The sequence below is a fragment of the Prionailurus bengalensis genome, chromosome E2 (genome assembly GCF_016509475.1).
Source record: "Prionailurus bengalensis isolate Pbe53 chromosome E2, Fcat_Pben_1.1_paternal_pri, whole genome shotgun sequence".
In the NCBI taxonomy this organism is placed as follows: Eukaryota; Metazoa; Chordata; class Mammalia; order Carnivora; family Felidae; genus Prionailurus; species Prionailurus bengalensis.
Window position 1 is genome coordinate 47,859,641 of NC_057352.1, and position 20,087 is coordinate 47,879,727.

The 20,087-nt window shown below is 44.0% G+C and overlaps 1 protein-coding gene across 7 annotated transcripts; it reads left to right on the top strand.

Moving 5' to 3' along the window:
* Positions 1–1,371: 1,371 nt before the first annotated feature.
* ZNF821 (zinc finger protein 821) lies at positions 1,372–19,837 on the top strand. Of its 7 annotated transcripts, XM_043599579.1 has the most exons (10): positions 1,372–1,478; positions 2,139–2,201; positions 3,420–3,504; positions 5,129–5,245; positions 10,867–10,987; positions 13,280–13,405; positions 16,074–16,219; positions 16,856–16,960; positions 17,934–18,100; positions 18,878–19,837. In XM_043599579.1, exons 6-10 carry the CDS (start codon positions 13,324–13,326, stop codon positions 19,530–19,532), a joined length of 1,155 nt encoding a protein of 384 aa, XP_043455514.1. In that variant the 5' UTR covers positions 1,372–1,478; positions 2,139–2,201; positions 3,420–3,504; positions 5,129–5,245; positions 10,867–10,987; positions 13,280–13,323; the 3' UTR covers positions 19,533–19,837. The 7 variants fall into 7 exon arrangements, with proteins under 7 accessions (XP_043455514.1, XP_043455512.1, XP_043455511.1 ...); XM_043599577.1 differs by lacking the exon at positions 10,867–10,987 and having other exon boundaries at positions 3,390–3,504; XM_043599576.1 differs by lacking the exon at positions 10,867–10,987.
* Positions 19,838–20,087: the final 250 nt, after the last annotated feature.

Consider the following 20,087-nt stretch of genomic DNA (forward strand, 5'->3'; position numbering starts at 1 on the left):
ATGGGAAGAACATTTTGCAAGAGTCCTTTATGCAAATACCAGGCCTTGTTGCTTTAAAAACATTAGCTCTGCTGCCTTCCGGGGGCCAGGAAGCACAAGAACTACTTACACAATACTTTCATATCTTCATTTTACTTAATCCTATGATTACAACAACCCTATGAGAATAGAGGTTAGGAATTATTACCTTATTATCCATTTTACATTTCAGGAAGCAGAGGTTCAGAATAGGGACTTGTCCAAAGCCACCAGGCTGGTCAGTGGCAGAGCTGGGACTCCAGGCTAGATCTGCTCTTACCAGATCCCATCTGCTTTTCACCGCATTCCCTACTTCAAGTAAGCTCTGTCAGAGGCAAGCTTAGGCGTTCTACAAGAAGACAGAATAAGAGGAAGGAAACAAAGTAGTGAAGAAGCAGGGATGATGACAAGGGAAGGAGGTGTCTTATTAGGAAGTGAATCTAACCACTTTCTATTGCCTCAAATGCCCCTTAAGTGGTAACAGTGCCAAAGTTACTCTATTCTATATCCTGTGCTATTCTATATCCTATGCCCCTAGGTCTACAGCTACTGTTATTTTACTAGTTAAGAAGCATGTTGGAGACTTAAATGCCTAAAATAAATCTAAAGATTTTCCTGAAGTCTAAAGATTTTTCTCCTCTGAAGTTCGGACAGCAGAACGTGGCCCCCCCTACAAAGGCCTGTGGCCCCTAAGTCTGGGTACACATTAAATGTCTAGGCGGACGAAGAAACCGTGAAGCGTCGGGGAAAGCAAGAGAAGAGGGTTTGGGTTGGGGGAGAGACTAAGGTTGGGCTAAGCAGAGGGGGAGCCTGCGGTGGAGCTGTGGTTGGGGGATGTGGGTTTTGTGGCTGAATTCAAAGGTGAGGTAAGAAACCAGGATCGGAGCTGACTGTCAGGGTGGAGTTCACAGGTCCAGGAAAGGTTAGGTTGCTGGGGGGTGCTGACGGGGCTGAAGAAAGACCAAAGAGGGGGCGAGGCTGGGTGGTCTCCGGGGCGCGAGGATGGAGGCGAGGCCCCCCTCCAAAGTCTGTGATTGGATGCTCCTTTAGTCCCGCCTCTCCAGACCCCCCCTCTCCTCAAGCCCCGCCCACACCGCCGGGCGCGCGCCTGGGGAGCGGGGAGGGGGACCAAGTCGGAGAAGGGGGGAGGGAGAGAGGAGAGGCTCGTGCACGCGCCCCACTCACTGCGGGTGCGCGAGCAGCGCGCTCCCGCCGCCCGCGTCGCCATCTTTTCCCCCTCCGTCTGTCTGTCTGCCGTTGGCTTTGTCCGTCTGCAGCGCCGCCCCTCGGCTCCCCGCCACCGGCTCGGCCCGAAACCGCCCTCCGCCTGCCGGGGCTCAGTCCCGGAGAGCCCCGGCCCAGCCGGCCGGAGCTGCGGCCCGGGGCCCATTGTCCGGCGGTCCGTCTGTCCGGAGGCGGGGCCCAGGGACGCGGCGCGCCGCGGTGCGCCGAGGCTCCGGGTAAAAAGACCCCCGTCTTCTTTCCTCCGGGGCTAGGCTGAGGATGCAGGGGCTCCCCGCTCTCTCCCTTGTTCGCCCGCTGTCGGTCCTTTTGTCTGTGTCTGGGGAGGGGGCTTGGTGCTCGCTCTGGCCGGAGGGCGGGGGTAGCCCAGGCTCCGGCGCTCCCCCTGCGCCGGGTTCCCCAGACGAGGCCGGACCCGGCTGGCTCCCCACGGTCCGTTCCTCTTTCAGTCCCTCTGGCGGTCTCGGGCGCGGGAGGGGCGTCCGCGCCGCCGCCCTCCCGCGGTGGGCCCAGGTCGGGCTGGGCCGGGCACTACCGGGGCGGCCCCGGCGTCTGACAGGCTGGGGTGGAGCCGGGGGAGGAGGAGGATGGGCGTGGGAGTGCAGACCCGGGTGTCAGTCCCGCGTCGCGGTCTCGCAGAACGGCTTCTAAATTTAGATTTCTGAGAAGACTGTGTCGTCTGAGGGTTTGTCTGAGCCGCCTCGGAAGACCTCTGGCTTTTGTCGGTAATTCCTGGGTATCTACCTGTGCTCAGAAGATCGAAGCCAGAGGGACCATCTCGGCTGATTGTACACCTTCTCCAGACCAAAGAAAGTGGGAACAGGGTGAACAGTGAGGCAGCTACGTGACCAGCTTTCTCGTCCTCTCCTTTTTGGCAGATACAAATCACTGGGATTCGGGCGAGTTTACTTTGCTCCGTGGGAACTGCACCAGAGCTGGAGGTGGGAGTGCACCCTCTTTTCATAAAGCTTGGATTTCACCTGCTCTTTTTGTTTTTTTCCCCCATGCTAAAGTCTGTGGTGTGTCCTGAAAGCTGCAACCTAACACCTGTGGGAGAGCAGGGACAATGTTAAGGGGCGATGTTGGCCTCCCTCCAAAGGACTCTTAACCTCGTTCTAAAGGCAAAGCTTCCTTCCTTTTTACGTAGAATCCCTTGTAAACCTGAACCTCACCGTTTACTTTCTTCCCATTATGTTTTTTCTTCCAGATGGTGGTGATGTTCAGGCGGCTCTCCATTTACATTTTTGTGTTAGTTTCAGATTCAGTCTTGGGAACTGAGGCAGTGTTAAAAGAAGAACTGAATGCATGCTCTTTAGGGCAACGCGTCTATGAATTTTATTACCTTTTATGACCTATAAAACGGTCGTCTAACCTCTGAGATCTTGCTATGTAGTCAAGAATGCACTTATATTGCCATTTATGTATGTATGTATATGTGTCTTTTCTTATTTATTTCCTTATTGAGTCCACGACCCACTGACTTTTTTTTTTTTTTTTTTGAGGTAGAGGAGGGTATTTGCTTATCCCCCCCCCCCCTCCCCCACGTAATCCCTCAGGTGTGAAGTCCCATTGGGTACCATCTGGTCAGTTCCCCATTTGGCCGCTAGGAGGATTGTGAGATGCAGGGGATACTGCCTATTTCAATATGCAGATGCTCATCTCTGTTTCTGACTTGTAGCTTCAATATTGAACTGTTGCCTCACCAAGATGATCTGAATTGAGCATGTCTCAAGTTATTTGGCCTTCCTTCAGAAGGATCTTCATTACCTTTATCACGCAGTTTCAATTTCTGATCTTGATTAGGAGAAAATTTAAAGATTAGTTAATATTTCATTTTTCCTTATATAATAGAGAGGTGTAGCTCTACAAATGTTGGGAGAAAATGATAATGTGCATTTCATTCAACTTTCCTTTTATGATTCCACAGGAAAAGACCCAAAGTGAATATTCCTTCACTGCTTATGCTAATAACTACTTGATTGGAAAGAAATGATCTATGCAAACAAAACTTAGAACAGAGAATACATACCATTAGCATTAGCTCACAGAAAGTGCCCTCTAACTAGTTAAAATTGATTTTACTGTATACATTTGAAGCTGGTTTTTTGTTGTTGTTGTTTTAATTAAAGGTCTGAAAAAGAACTGTGTTTGATATGCAGATATGATAGAAGACTGCCTGAAAGCTGCTTCCTTTGCCACTTCCTGTGGAGGCCTGTCTTTGCCATTTGCGGTTTCTTTCTTTTGGTAAGGGGAGGCAGGATCTGATTACAGGTCTGAGATCCTTTCTAGCTACATGGAGGAGTTAGTTGGCATAACAGGAGATGAGTCTTCACTAACTGGAGTGCAGAGTATAGCTAGCAGTAGCCTCTCAGAATGCCTCTTAAGGCATTAAACTACTTGCTTATTCAGTATAAGTACAATTTGAAAGGGCAGGAAGTGAAAGAAAACTTAGAGGGTGACCAAATCCATATTCTTGTCCTTGGTAGGGAAGAGAATCTCTTTTTTAATCTGTTTATTCACTGTGCCTTTTTTAAAATTATTTTTATTTTTTTTTTTCAATATATGAAATTTATTGTCAAATTGGTTTCCATACAACTTCACTGTGCCTTTCATAGAAAATTTCAGTTTTCACTACTAATCCATTTCAGACTCTTTAACAACACTTACTGCTGGGAAAGTCTTTCTTAGAAACTAACCAGGAACCTCCAGGCTTATGTATCTGTTCCCTCCAGTTTCAGGGAAGCAGATGCAGGTCTCTGCAGCACGTCTCCTTTGGTGAGCTTTTCTCTTTGTTCTTCCCACTGATCTCTTTGCTACACAGAGGCTGGATTAAAAAGAGGCACTAAAGTTATTAACTTTGCCACTCCAGAGCATGTGAGCAGGGCCAGGTTGATATTCCACACTGGAATGTTGAATTAATACTCAACAGTGTGGATAGCATCTGGCTCTTCTGGTGAGAGCTCATCTTCAACATTGGAAGCCTGATTTGATTCAGTGCCCTGTCATCCACAGTGCCTAGCACTGTGCCTACCTCGCTAGGTAGAGGCTCTATTTCCTGTGCTGATTTCATTTATAGATGCCTAAAAGTTTTGAGATGTTTCCTGTCTCTCAGGGATGTGGTGCTTTGTCACCTCCAGGCAAGATAACTTCTTGAAAAAACATCTGGAGGTTCCCATTTGTGCAGATTGCAGGGCTTGACTTCCAGTGGGCGTGTAACATGTGAGCTGCCACCCTCTTTAGCTTCCATCTGCTTCCTTTTACATTCATGGGGGTTATCCATTTGAGCCTGCAGTGCTTCTAAAACTGTTACCTAAGTGTTTTGCTTCCTTTTCTATCCGGTGACCTTGATCATGATCACTTAACAGTGTTCTGGATTCCACAGATTTAGAATAGAATTCTCTAGATCCTTTGAAGGAGTCCCTTCTTAAACTTCTTGGGACCTGGATGTTGTGCTAGAAATTTCTTTCTTTCTTTCTTTCTTTCTTTCTTTCTTTCTTTCTTTCTTTCTTTCTTTCTTTCTTTCCTTAAGTTTATTTATTTATTTTGAGTGAGAGAAAAAGCACGAGTGGGGAAGGGGTAGAGAGAGAGGGAGAAAGGAAGAATCCCAAGCAGGCTCCGCATTGTCAGCATACAACCAAATGCGGGGCTTGAACTCACGAACTGTGAGATAATGACTTGAGCCCAAGTTGGATGCTTAACCAACTAAGCCACCCAGGTGCCCCCATTTCTTTCTTTCTTTAATTAGTTCAATTATTTATAACTGGTGAGTTTTATATGCTCAATAACTTTTTTAAAAGTCTTTTTATCTTTAATTTTGTCTAATTTCTGGGAAAAATGGCACGTGGTAACAATATGTTTTTTATTGTAGGTCAGCACCCTGCAAGGAAGTAGTAACATATCCAGTTGTGAAACTGGGAAAGGCCAGAACTTTTGGATCAGGAAAACATGTCCCGTCGGAAACAGACAAATCCAAATAAAGTTCACTGTGAGTATTGGGTTTTGTCTTCTGGAACCTGGGAACATTGAGGGTTGAAATGAAAGAGTAATCTCAATTTAGGTGAGATGCTTACACTAATTTGTGTAGGAAAAAAGGGTTAAAGAGGTTGAACGTGATGGGTTTAAAGTGTGTCTGGTTGCTGGAGGAAGTATTAGAAACCTGTCTTAGGAGTAAGTGCACTTGATTCATCCTTAGTATTCACATTAACAGACATTTATAGGATATCCGTGCAAAGCCTTGTGCTAGATGCCAGGACTGTAAAACAGCATAAGGATATATAAGACTATAGTGGAGCCACAGATACATAAAATAATATCTAAAAACACAAGATAGTATATGCTGAGTGCCATATAGGGATGCTAAGACTGTGTGTACTACAGAAGAGGAAGGAGTTCCATAGACTGAAGTAGCAAGGGAATGCTTCATGGAAAAGGCCCTAGACTGTGAGCTTAAACTGGGCCTTAGAAGGTAGGAAGTGGATTTTTAAAAAAGGAAGAAGGAAGAGGTAAAATCAGGTAGGGAAAATTATGTGAGCAAAGATAAAAGAAGGAAAGCACATGTTCAGGGGATAAGGGGACTTTGTATGAAGCAGACGTTATATTTATCCAGATATTCTGGGACATGAGTTTGGAGATGTTTAACTCAGGCCAAGTTCATACTTCATACTGTGGACTATAAGGAGCTACTAAGGGTTTTCAGGCAGAGAAGGGGAGGGGCATTTAGAATGCAGTGTGTCAGGACTACGAAGCAGTTTGTGTGATGGATCACATGAGAGAAAGACTAGTAACAGGAAAACTAGGTATGCATTATTGCCTTGCATTGTTTCTCAGCAGTTTTGTGTGTATGTATGTTTTATTTCAGTAATTAGACTGTAAAATTCTAGAGGGCAGAGACTATGTCCCATTTATATTTCTTGCTATTCCTCTTTACTTCTAGCACTGCTTATAAAGGATGTTCAAAGTGCCTTTTAAATTAACATTTAATATATCTATATATAAATATAAATATAAATATATCTATATATAATTATATAAAATGCAGATTTTATTTTATTTTATTTTTTTAAAATTTTTTTTTTCAACGTTTATTTATTTTTGGGACAGAGAGAGACAGAGCATGAACGGGGGAGGGGCAGAGAGAGAGGGAGACACAGAATCGGAAACTGGCTCCAGGCTCTGAGCCATCAGCCCAGAGCCCGACGCGGGGCTCGAACTCCCGGACCGCAAGATCGTGACCTGGCTGAAGTCGGACGCTTAACCGACTGCGCCACCCAGGCGCCCTAAAATGCAGATTTTATATAATTGACCTGTTTCCTATGATCTGGGAAGATAAGCATCCTCACCCAAATGTTTATTTATTTATTTTTATTTAAAACAAAAATTTTTTTTTAACCTTTATTTATTTTTGAGACAGAGAGAGACGGAGCATGAACGGGGGAGGGTCAGAGAGAGAGGGAGACACAGAATCTGAAACAGGCTCCAGGCTCTGAGCCATCAGCACAGAGCCCAATGCGGGGCTTGAACTCACGAACCGCGAGATCATGACCTGAGCCGAAGTCGGACGCTTAACCGACTGAGCCACCCAGGCGCCCCCCAAATGTTTAAAAAAGAGTCACATAGCACCTTTTATTATTGAGGACTGACCAAATAAAGTACAGCAGCATCCGAAGAGAATTCAGTGAAATAATACATAACGGTTATTTTGAAGGAAAACGCTCTTCTACATATGAGAAGGTAGATTCGTCAAAGAGTTAAGATAAGAAGACTAAAGTTCATTAAAAATATCCTGCATACCAGGCACTCTGTACCTTATCTTATTGGGTAATTTCAAGAGTGAGAGAAGAAATAGTAGGAACAGAGGAATTAGGTGGACTTGAATATTTTATAAGTTAATGAGATTAGGGAGGCACACCTTCATTTACAATTAATTCTTCAACTTAACTCCTGGAAAAGTTGTAGAAGAGAACAAGTTGGATGCTTCTAGGAGTATGTTCTGGAATAGGTGGATGTGGAAGTCTGCTTAATATAAAGGTGAGTGAGTGGTTTAGGAAGGGTTTAGAAATTGATGCTACAACAATAAAATGTAGTGGGCCTGAATGTGAAGATTGTCAAGAGAGACATCTCTTGATCCAACACAGAGGTTTAGGAGGGTTGTCTTCTCCTCTCTGATTGAAAACAAGTATCAGTAAAAGACACAGATGTGACCCCAAGAAGGCAGGGAAGGAAAGGTATTCTTAGTAGATGGGTTCACAAATAAGGCGGTCATAGGAGTTGGGTGTTTACTTAAAAAAGCCGTCTGTCCAGGGCACCTGGGTGGCTCAGTCAGTTGAGCGTCCGACTTTGTCTCAGGTCATGATCTCACCGTTTGTGGGCTTGAGCCCCATGTCGGGCTCTGTGCTGACAGTTCAGAGCCTGGAGCCTGCTTCAGATTCAGTGTCTCCCTTGCTCTCTGCCCTTCCCCCGCTCATGCTCGCTCTCTCTCTCTCTCTCTCTCTCTCTCTCTCTCTTAAAAATAAACATTAAAAAAAAATTTTTTTTTAAGCCATCTGTCCAAAGAGACTTGGTTAGATTTAAGGAGAGTAGGTGGCAGGGAATGATGGCCTGATTGTGATAAGGCCAAGGGAAGCTAGGCTTGTATGGCCTTTGCCTGTGTCCATGTAGCGTATATCCATCAGCTGAATCTCCTCCCACCATAGTTGAACCCAGGGTGAGTTGGTATTGGGTCAGAAAACAGATGGACAAACAGGCCATGGAGAAGATAAGAGAGTATTACACATCCACAGCTGCAGAAATGCAGTTTCCAGAGCCGAGTCAATATCATATTGTGGTGGAATGGGTGGGGCTGTGTGGGCTCTGAGGAAGTGACCGTTATGAGGGCCATGAACAGAAATGTTCAGCTGCAACTAAAAAGCAGACCCCCAGGGAGGGACTGTTTTCGGAGATGTATTTGGATGGGGAACCATGAAGGCTTCTCAGGTAATAGACTGAGCTTGACTAAAGAAGAAAAGACACTGAGATTTGCTGGTGTCTCAGGACTTTGTGCTTATTTACTGTTTGGGGACTGAAGCGGATCCTGCCTTTTTAAAAACAGCATTTTCTCCTTGCCCATGACAAAAGTGGCAGGTAGAAATAGGTAGTTTTAGTCTTCTGCCCGCTTGAGTCTCCTGTTCCCTTGCAGTGAAATGGAACCAATCAAATGTATTGAATTTAATGCTGCTTATCTATTTAAAATAAGTGGAATGGACTCAAGGTCTGGGAGGCAAGAATGTCCGCAGAAGCTCTGCTGAAATGTTAAAGCCAGTCGGCACTTGAGTAATGGCTGAGCTCCATTACATCTGCCTTCTGGGAAGAAGATTGAGTCATGAAACTCAGAGCCCACCTAAAAGAGTGTATTAAGAATCCCACTGCTGTAGGGGTGCCTGGATGGCTCAGTCCGTTAAGCTTTCGACTCTAGATTTCAGTTCAGTTCATGATCTCATGGTTTGTGGGTTCAAGCCCCATGTCAGACTCTGCAGTGACTTTGTGGACCCTGCATGGGATTCTCTCTCTCCCTCTCTGCCCCCCACACCCCAAATAAATAAATAAACGTAAAAAAGGAAGGAAAGAAGGAAGGAAGGAAGGAAGGAAGGAAGGAAGGAAGGAAGGAAGGAAGGAAGAAAGAAAGAAAGAATCCCATTGCTGTAGCCTGGCAGCATTTATCACATCCACTTGAGAAGCCAGCGGCCAGGATGCACTGGCATTTACTTGGCTTTCCTCAGGACTGTCTCTGTATCTGAATTACCATCATGATCTCTCCTTTCTCCAGAAACATCCACACGTACTCTTGTAGTTTGCTCAGTTCATTAATAGATTTGATACAGAGCTTTTGGAATAAAAGCCCAGAATTATTGGTTTCAGAGAAACTGCTGAGGGGTATTAGACCTTCCTCTGCCCCTCCTTCCTCATCTCACCTCCTTCTGAGTACAAGTTTCTGTCAGCTGTTTTCTAGAGAGGTTGAAAATAGAGTACCTTGTACACTCTCATTTGATGTGTTTATGCCAAGCAAACCACTAAGAAAAGGAGAACTCTTTCTTCAGGGGCTTTTGTTTTCAGATTGAAAAGTACATACAAGACTAAAAACTTTGAATTTCAATAAAAGCTTCTCAGCTTTTACAGAGAAGTAGGAAAAAAAGCCTTTAAAGTACCTTCTCTTCCAAAAAACGCAACTTGTTTTGTCCTCGTTCATTCTGTCAACATCCTTGTGAAGTAAATGGCTATGTTCCTGGCATGTGGTAGCACCTTGGGTCACAGAGACTGTCAGCTGGAATGGAATCCTAAGCCCCTCACTCCCAAGACTAGCTCATTTTTTCTGCATTTGACTTCTGCTCTGTTGGAATATTTTTCAGCTGCTTTGCTTTCTTTAATTTCAGTCAGCCAGAAATTGCATGTGTTTAATTGCACCAATGACTCAAGAAAGAGAATTGTAAAATCTTTGCCTTTCTAGTAACTTTTATCCCAGGCTTCTCCTCTGTTCTACAGACTTGCTTGGATGGCCTTGTTCTTGTCTAGTCTGGAACACCTTAGCCAAATCAGACAAACAGTATCTTGATTTCATACCAAAAAAAAGAAGAGGTAGCACCTTGTTTTTTACTGTAGAGCTTAGATTACTTGTTCTTAACTATTAATAGACAAATAAATACCCATGTTAAATAAGATGGTTGCCCTACATTAATATCTAGAGACCTGAGTGTTTTTTTAACCTATTCCAATAGTTTCAAGATAGAAGGAAATAGTAATTCTGCATTAGAAAAGCAGACAAATTTCCAATTCTGTGTCTCCCTCTCTCTCTGTCCCTCCCCCACTCATGCTGTATCTCTCAAAAATGAATAAACGTTAAAAACATTTTTTTAATAAAAAAAAAAAAGAAAAGCAGGCTGTTGTATAACATTTCTCAAGTGCCAGTATTTCTATGGATCACATTATATTTGAGTTACTATGACATAATTTTAGCAGATATCACTACCTTTTTATGAAAGGATAATTCTGGGCAGTCAGATTTACAGCTTAGGTATATAGGGCCTACTGGAAGATCATGATATGCCCAAATCGCTTTTTTAATGGTTTTTATATATTTTACTTTCTGTCAGTGTTTAAGATAAGAATGGCCCTAAGGAATAAAGTTTACCTTAGCCTTTTCCAGGAGTCAGGAATAGAACCAAACTGCCAAAAGGGAATGACAATTAATGTATTCTAACTATCCTAAGTGAGATTGCCAGCAAAAGTCCTAGATAAAGACGTTGTATGGAATTAACTCTTCTCTGTTCCGTGAAGGCCCAAATATTTAGACAATATCAATAGACAAAAATTTTCAGCTCAAGTTGGTGGGTCTAAACTGAATCACTGGTAGATCTTGAGAGGTATTTATCCTTTTAGATGCCCTTCTACTAATGCAATGCAATTACCTATTAAGAGGGGAAAAAGTGTATTCTTCATATGTTATAAACCTAGTTTTTTTCTGGGTAGGTTTCTTTAGAGATGAGAAGTATCATTGATGAGAGTGGTCTACCCTTTGATAATCATATGTTGGTACATGACGTGTTCCTCAGTGCCATTTCTACCCACGGTTTCCAGGTCCAAAAGCATGCATCTACCCAGAAGAATTCAGTAACTAATCCAGTTGGCCATGGTCTTGTGGTTACAGTGGAACCACCATGAAGAAAAATATTTTACTTCTGCAAAGAAGGATGAGAAGGTGCTATAACACAGAATTTTTTTTTGTTCTTCCTTGCAGTAATTTATGTCCAATTTATGATCTTGATATTTTGGAAATGGACTTAAGGCAGCTTATTTTTCTTTTACTTGAGTGCTCTGTGGCTAGAAGTTCACTTGAACCCTTGCCACCTCTACTCCCATTCCCAGTAGCAATCAGAGTAGCCACAGTATTAGTTACTCTGGCCCCAGCATGGTAACTCATCATAGGGTATCAGAACCATCAAAATGATGGGTCCCTTTGTCATTTACTGGCCCTAAGAACATTATTTTGATCTTTGAGGTGTAGCATCAGTTTCTTGTCGTTCGAAGGTAACATTATCACTAGGATCAGAGCCATTCTTCTCACACAGAGACAAGTGTTTGTTTTCAGCAGCACAACTCTGGTGAACTATCTAAACTGCTTACATCAGGGGTGCCTGGGTGGCTCAGTCGTTTAAGCGGCCGACTTCGGCTCAGGTTATGATCTCGCGGTCAGTGAGTTCAAGCCCCGTGTCGGGCTCTGTGCTGACAGCTTAGAGCCTGGAGCCTGTTTCAGATTCTGTGTCTCCCTCTCTCTGACCCTCCCCTGTTCGTGCTCTGTCTGTCTCTGTCTCAAAAATAAATAAACGTTAAAAAAAAAAAATTTAAACTGCTTACATCACTGCTAAAAAGCAGTTTCAAAATATGGATATTAAAATTGTACACACCTGGGTTTGAATACTTTGTTCTATAGACTTGAGTTTTCTCTTAAGTAAAATATGTGTAGGAATACCTACCACATAGAGTTTTGCAGAGAATTAAGATAAAAACTATAAAGCACTGGGGCACCTGGGTGGCTCAGTCGGTTAAGTGTCCGACTTCGGCTCAGGTCATGATCTCATGGTTCATGGGTTCGAGCCCCTCATTGGGCTCTCTGCTCTCAGCAAAGAACCTGCTTCAGATCCTCTGTCCCCCTCTCTCTCTGCCCCTCCCCTGCTTATTCTCTTTCTCTCTCTCTCTCTCAAAATAAGTACATAAACTTAAAAACAACAACAACAACAACAACAACTATAAAGCACTTAGCTTAGAGCCTAGAACCAGGATATGACAAATAGTAGTTATTAGTGTTTAGCACTTAGCATCTAGATGCTCACTGAATTTTTGCTGAACAAATGCCAAAGTGAATCACATGAAGCCTCCTTTACATCAGTTCTTTCATCGTCCAAGGACTGATAGCACAGGTCAACTGACCATTTCTCCTGCCGCATTGTATCCTGTCTTGGAACCTGAACCTGTTTATGTTCCTTTTTTCTTTTCAGTAAGAAAGTGCCTGGCCTGTTGTCAGACATTTCACTAGGGCTTTTTATTCTCTCTTGGTGGCTGGGAGTGGGAACTGTAGTTTCCACTCTGACTGAGATAATGGAAACCTCAAGAAACCCAATTCTCTTTTCTCCTTATGCCTGGCCTCTTGGAAATAAAAGAGCACTTAAATATTAACTCTTCAATAACCACAAAGATCCTAGGCAGAGTTCATTGCAAATGAATGCATAATCAAGGACGGTCCTGGGCTTCTGGATACCCCATATGAAAAAAGAAAAAGGAAAAATACCTCATTGACCAGGGAGACTAGATAAAATATTATTTCTTGCAAATTAGTTGGTGTGTTTCAGGAAGTTTGTTCCTCAGCAAAAATGAGTTCATATATTATCTGTTCTCCATTTAGTCTGTTATTCAACCAGTTGTTGATTTGCTTGTGGCTAATTCTGGTAGACAAAGAAAATCAAGGCAGAACTTCCAAACTATCTCTCGAAAGGGGAGTGGATGAAAGATGAGATTAGAGAGATTGTTATTTGGAAGGATTATTTGAAGCACTTGTTTATAGTCAGAGATGAACTCTGAGTCAGGGCCATAATGTTACTATGCTAAGATTCAGAGATTGTGCCCACATTTGTTGCCCTATCTGTATTATCCCATCACTTTGCCTCTTCTGCCTCTGTCTCCCCAATCCTGATGGTAGGTTATCCATGGAATTGATATTCTGACGTTAAATTTGTTAAGTAGCAATTGATTACCTTTTGAAAGGAGTCAGGATTGGGAGGATTTAAGCAAGTGATGCTTTCTAGAGCATCTGGCTCACTGCCCAGGAAGAGTAGCCATGCCCAGAAACTCCAGGAGGCAGCAAGCTAAGAGATGGATGACCCCACAGTAGGGTACCTGCCTGTCTCCCAACTTTGAATGGTCTGACTTTCCACCCAGCTTGCCTGGGATATGCTGTCTAGCTGGTGGCCTGACTGTTTTTCCTTGTGACCACCAGGGGATCAAGTATTTGCTGGGCTAGAAGAGCAAGCCCGCCAGGCGATGATGAAAACTGATTTTCCTGGAGACCTTGGCAGTCAGCGACAAGCTATCCAACAACTAAGAGATCAGGACTCCAGTAGCAGTGAGTTCTGCACCTTCTGGTAATGACTCAGGGCAATGGGAGAAGAATTATCAGAGTGTGTGTGCTCTGGGGATTGTGCATGGGGGTTGGGAGGAAGACATGAAGAAAGAGATTTGTGGATCCTCAGTGTTCCCAAAGGTGTTCCAAGGTGTATGAGCATATGCTTATCCAGAGAGAGGACAGGTTTGGCATTATATTTTTTTTTAACTCATGGACTGCAGTACTTGATACAGTGCCATACACAGATAGGTTTGTGATGACTGTGATATTCAGGGGTATAGAGATCATTCGTACAGGAGCAGTCCCTGGGTTAGGTGAAATGAAAATAATCCCTGTCTCCTAGAATCTATTTACTTAAAGTTAACAAAATATAAGAGTGGCATTAATGAAATTTTTGCTTGAGGACCCAGTTTGAATGTCACACAAGAGGATTTGCTTACTAATGAGATTATGCATCATATAAAATGCTAAAGTCTGGGTACCTGGGTGGCTCACTCTGCAGGGCATGAGAGTCTTGATCTCAGTCTGAGCCCCACAGTGGGCATAGAGACTACTTTTAAAAGAATAAATTAATTTTTTAAGAAAAGCAATAAAGTGCTAAAGTCAATGTCTTTCTATGCCAAGTCCTAAGTAGATCCCTGGAAGGAGATGGCAAAGACAGTGATTGGTAACTAACTGAGCCTGATGGATCATCTGTTCCATGACCTGCCTGAACAAATACATTTTGAGATATATTTGTTGAAATACAAATTTCCTAGGATGATTTCCATACTTTACTAATCACATCCATCTGATATTGGATATTATTACTGTCAATTCAGAGTGACATTTTTAATTTTTCTCTACATTTGGGATTAAAGAATAACAAAGAGGGAAAGAATTCAGGGGCCTTCTAGGAACTAGTTTTCACTCAAATTAATAATTTAGAAAAAAAAATTAGCATCTAATTGCTCAGGTACAGAAAAAACGAAAGATTTTTAGAAAACCTACGGGAGCCACCAGTTTGAATAACAGGATAGGAATGGCAACGTCTATAAAAGCTTAATAGGTTTCCTTTCTGGAAAAGCTGCATCATCCCTCTAGATGGCATACTTATTTTTTTTTTAAATCTTTGGAATTCTATATTTGGATTTTTGATCAGTCACATAGCGTGTTTGATACAGTAGTGTCTTAGACTAAGTTTACAAGTACTCTGGATAAACTGGTGAGAAAATATGGTATGATTTAATCTATTCAAATCCTGCATCGTTGAGATAAATTCCCACAAAAGCTTTGGGCTAGGGAATAAGGCATACATATGATATAGATCTTTCCAGGGCCCAAATCCAGTCCACCAACCAAGCAGAGTATCTAACAGAGACCCACATAACTACTAGCAGATGATTTGGTTAGATTTTCTTATGAAGACAAAGAATGTAACCAGTTTTGCCAGATACTGGTGGATTTAAAAATTACACGAGGGGTGGTAGAGAGAAGACAAGAAGCACTGTAACTAGGAAAGCTGAGTCTCACAGGTGACAGTCTACCCTGTATTTCTCTTGCTCACAGTCAGGCCCAGGAATCCAGAATCTAAGGGTGGTTGGGATAGGGTTGGAGTCTGACAGCTTCCCTAGGCTTGGCTTCCCTTCCTCTTGTGATCTTCAAGGTACTCGTACTTTTTTTCCCTTTCAGAATAAACTCCCTATTATTATCGTGGTTTTTAAAAAATCTTTTTCTTTTCTATGTATTTTATAATGAGGGAACAAAAATCAACCCACAAAAATTTTGCAGACCCCTCAGCCACAAGTAGACCTCCCCACAGCCACATCCTACCCCCTAAATGAAAATAAACTCAATTCTTACTTTAGTTATAAGAAATTGTATTTCATCCTAAAGAATGTCCTGTTCTCTCCACTTAATGCAGTCAGTTATCCATCAGATAATCCAAAGAACCAATGTAAACAATGGATTTATTTAGCCTGGAATCCTGAGTTACTAGCAGAGTAAGAACCCACTGAGTCAGGTACCACAACAAATGGCCTGAGGTTGGTTGCTGTGCTGTTTTTTCCGCTGGACTGAACAAACTTTTCCCTATAAAGTAGACATTATTTTTAACTAATTGACTACTATCTCCTTTATTGATTAAGAGGAAGGAAAAACCTCCTTGTTTCTCTGTGTGCCTTGGGGTTTTTTGGGAGAGAAAAGATTAGTGGGACACAGAATAGAATAGTGTATGTGATACCATGGAAAAAATCACGCAGGGGGTTATGGAGAAAAGTAAGTAATAAAATCAGTGAGAAGTGTGGGTAGGTCAGAGGTGATGTGTTGTGGGAATGAATGAGCATGGTGTGAGGTGCATAGGAGGTATGATTTGAAGTATGAGGTATTTGGGAATCATGTAAGAAGAATTATTTTTATGATAACATACAGGGCCCAATAACCATTGTCTAATGGTTTTGCCTGAGATTTTCTCTTTAGTGTGCAAATGGCATTATAAGTAAGAGCTAGCAGCTCTTTCACTTAACATGATTTGTATCCACTATCCAACTATATAGACTATTCATTGATATAAACTCTGTTGTGGAAGTTCTGAAAATGTTTTCATTATAGCTACAAACTCTAAGGTGGAAAGCAACTCAAGGCCTATTTATGCAAAAATCAGAACTAGTGACCAATTTGTGTGTTCTAGGTGACAGTGAGGGTGATGAAGAGGAGACCACACAAGATGAAGTCTCTTCCCACACATCAGAGGAAGATGGAGGGGTGGTCAAAGTGGAAAAAGAGTTAGAAAATGTGGAGCAGCCTGTTGGTGGGAGTGAAGTGGTAGAGCATGAGGCAAGTGACAAATGGTTCCTGAGTCCAGGAACCCCCCCGACCCTTCTGCTCAGCCCTGATGCCTGATGGTCTCCTGGACCTTCATGTGAAGCCCGTCTTCCTCCACAGCTCCATTTACCCAAACCTCAGACACAACTCTCATCACACCAGCTTTCCTGTCCACCCACATGTCACTAACTGAGGTACAGCTCCCCCACTTCTTTCCAGACGGAATATCCACTTTTGCAAGACTGTCGGCTGACTTCCTGAAGTGTACTCTCAAATATGCTTGCAAATTTAAGTCAGAGTGTTACCTGAGGTGCCACCTTCTCACTAAATTGTTTCCTGAGGATTCCTGCAAGAAGGACAGCCGGAAGGAAGCTAATCCGAGAGAGTTAACCTTAGGGGAAAAAACAGAGAAGCTGTCCCTGGGGCAGCCCTATGTCCTCATGGCAGGAAGCCTTGGAGAAAATAAAGATAGGAGCAAGTTTTATTCCCTTGCCCTATTACTTTTTCCTTCAGTCCATAGTGGAAACCTAAGAATAACATGTGATACCAGGTTGTGTTCTTTTTAACAGGATACCCTATTAAAAGAAGTAGGGGCAGGGAAAAGAGTGGTAAACAGTCTTAATGAATTGCCTACTTGTTGAATTGCAGGTCACGGGGAACTTGAATTCTGACCCCTTACTTGGACTCTGCCAGTGTCCCCTCTGCCAGCTAGACTGTGGGAGCCGCGAGCAGCTGATTGCTCATGTGTACCAGGTATGGGCTGGGGAGCCACTTGCTCCAGAACACGAGCGTCAGCAGCTTGTTTATTGGTTAGCCTTTGCCTCCAGCTCCCAGAGGAACCTTGGGCTGGTGCTTCCAATAAGAGTCCACTCCAGGCCCCAGAACATTTTAGAGACTAAGTGGGATATGTTGGGTAAAACCGTTGTCGGTTCCCAGGCAGACACCCTATGAAAACTTAAGTATAATTTTTTTCCCAAATTACTTAATGCATATTTATGTAGTTAAATCGAAGCTAAGATCCATTAATAATGAGGGCTTTGTTTTAAAGAAGAAAAAAATGAGTTCATATAAATGTTTCTGTTATACTAGAGAAAGTGTAAATGAAGGGATCGGAAGAACACGAGCTTTTGTGCTCTTTTTTCCATGATCCAATCGCAGAGCACCTTTGCCTTGTGATCTATATTAGAAAGGCATCAGCACACATGGCAGCCTGAGCTTTACCATAAAGGGAGTTGGTTAACAAACAGACACATTTCTTTAGAAGATTGTTTTGAAAAGATTGAAGAAAAGGCAGGACAAAATCTCTTTTGGATACCAGTCTTTCTAGCTAGCTTCTACACTTGGCCTTCATTGCCTCCTTACCATGCATTTGTGTCTGCACAGTGTGAGGCAAGCAGACAGAAATTATCCCAAGCATGAGTTCTTTGCAGGTTTTGAAGAGGGCTCTTGCTCTGGAGCCCTGTTGTTCATCAGGCCAGCTGCACATTCCAGAACATAGTCAAAACTCAAGCTAATGAAATCTGAACAATAATCGGCATGGCCTGGCCCTTCTAAAGGCCTGTTAACACAAGACTCTTACTTTTCCAGGTGCTTAACGGGGAGAATTGTTGCAAATCCCTTGTTCTGAGACTAAGGAAAGGGGACATTTTTTAGAAAGCAGCTTCTAAGTGGGTATGACTTATCTTAAAGGTTGCATGAGTTGACAGATTAAGGCTCTGTTTTGCAGCACACTGCAGCAGTGGTGAGCGCCAAGAGCTATATGTGTCCTGTCTGTGGCCGGGCCCTAAGTTCCCCAGGGTCCTTGGGTCGTCACCTCCTAATCCACTCGGAGGACCAGAGGTCTAACTGTGCTGTGTGTGGAGCCCGTTTTACCAGCCATGCCACGTTTAACAGGTTAGCTGGCCACCTAAACCTCTTGGTCTGGGAACAAATTCCTGGGTGTGGGTTCTGCTTTCCCAAATCAAAACAAAGGCTAGAGATAGGTAATGCAAAGGCAACTGACCCTTGACTCCTTGGAAATAAAAGTAATGAAGCTAGTAAATATGCCCATTCCATTAGATGTCCCCAAAGAGAAATGAATTCCCATTTCTTTCCTCTATCAGGATAATATTTTCATAAGAGGTAGGGGTGGGGGAGAAGTCCAAGAACATTCATAATAAAGTTCACTGGAATAAGTGCTAAGAGGCCCCTGATATGAGGACACAGTCTCCACTGTGTCCGAGGAAGACTGGAACTATGTGAATTGTGTCCTAGTTCCATTTGCCAAGGGTACAATGCAGAGTCGTCCAAGGCAGGAGGGGCTGAGCCAGTGGACTCCCCTAAAGGCAGCTTCTACTTCAAGGACTGCTGCTTCCACAGGAGGACTGCCCTGCCTGGCTCTTAGGAACACCACCAGCCAGCTGGAATGAAAACTGCATATTTGTGGGGGTCCAGCTGATACCTGGCCGTTGGCTTTGTGTCCACCTCCAGGTGGGCTTTATAACTTGATAGACCCCCCCAGCCCAGAGAAGTTGGGGAGTCGGAGAGCTAGAAGAGGTCTCCCAAGTACTCAAACTGACTCCTAGTTGTGAACTTGGAGTAACTGGTCTGGTAGGACAAGAGTAAGTCAGAGCTAGATACCTGAGCTAGACTAGAAGGAGACACTAACGATCCAAAATTTTTGTATTCCAGCGAGAAACTTCCTGAAGTACTTAATATGGAATCCCTACCCCCAGCCCATAGTGAGGGCCCCTCCAGTGCTGAGGGGAAGGACATTGCCTTCAGTCCTCCAGTGTACCCTGCTGGAATTCTGCTTGTGTGCAACAATTGTGCTGCCTACCGTAAGCTCCTGGAAGCACAGACCCCCAGTGTTCGCAAGTGGGCCCTACGTCGACAGAATGAGCCTCTGGAAGTAAGGCTGCAGCGGCTGGAACGAGAGCGCACGGCCAAGAAAAGCCGGCGGGACAATGAGACCCCGGAGGAGCGGGAAGTAAGGCGCATGAGGGACCGTGAAGCCAAGCGCCTGCAGCGCATGCAGGAGACTGATGAGCAGCGGGCACGCAGGCTGCAGCGGGATCGGGAAGCCATGAGGCTGAAGCGGGCCAATGAAACCCCAGAGAAGAGGCAGGCCAGGCTCATCCGGGAGCGGGAAGCCAAGCGGCTCAAGAGGAGGCTGGAGAAAATGGACATGATGTTGCGAGCTCAGTTTGGCCAGGACCCTTCTGCCATGGCAGCCTTAGCAGCCGAAATGAACTTCTTCCAGCTACCTGTGAGTGGGGTGGAGTTGGACAGCCAGCTCCTGGGCAAGATGGCCTTTGAAGAGCAGAACAGCAGCTCTCTGCACTGAACCCCTCCTGCCCTCTCACTCACCCAGGTCCCCAGGGATCAGTGTGGTAGCCACCCACAGGGCCCTGTCCTTACTGCCAGAGACAGGCCTGGGTTGGCTGCAGGTGGACCTGCGTACCTTTGCATGTGGGAGCGGGATGCTGGGATCAGCCAGAAGCCGACTTAACACGGCTCCGGACAAGGGAGTAGGCAGGCACTCCAGAGAACTGGACTCCCCAGCCCACTGCTGCAGGGCATGCTTCTAGGACTGCAGGGCCTGGTGCGGCCCACGGAATTGTGAGGGCAAATAAATTAATTTTATCTTTACTGGCCTTTTTCTGTTTTTCTCTCCATTTCATTCTAGCAAATGAAGTGATGTAGGAGAGACCCGGGTGGAAGTTTTCGGCAGGGACTTCTGGCAGATTGTCTTCTGAAGGGAGGGTGCTCCTCAATTTAGGTGGCCCAGAGATCCCTTGTTTGGGCCTTTACAAGCTGATAAGGCATACCTATGACAAGAAAGAACCATTGCTGACTTTGTGAGAGTCCATTCCCAACAGCCTAACAAAGATCTTCTATA

Excerpts from the sequence above, each read along its gene's own strand:
- ZNF821 (XM_043599577.1), top strand. The coding sequence starts at position 5,206 with ATGTCCCGTCGGAAACAGACAAATCCAAATAAAGTTCACT. Across the intron at positions 16,220-16,855 it reads GTGAAGTGGTAGAGCATGAG|GTCACGGGGAACTTGAATTC; the intron begins GCAAGTGACAAA and ends GTTGAATTGCAG. Across the intron at positions 18,101-18,877 it reads AGCCATGCCACGTTTAACAG|CGAGAAACTTCCTGAAGTAC; the intron begins GTTAGCTGGCCA and ends TTTGTATTCCAG.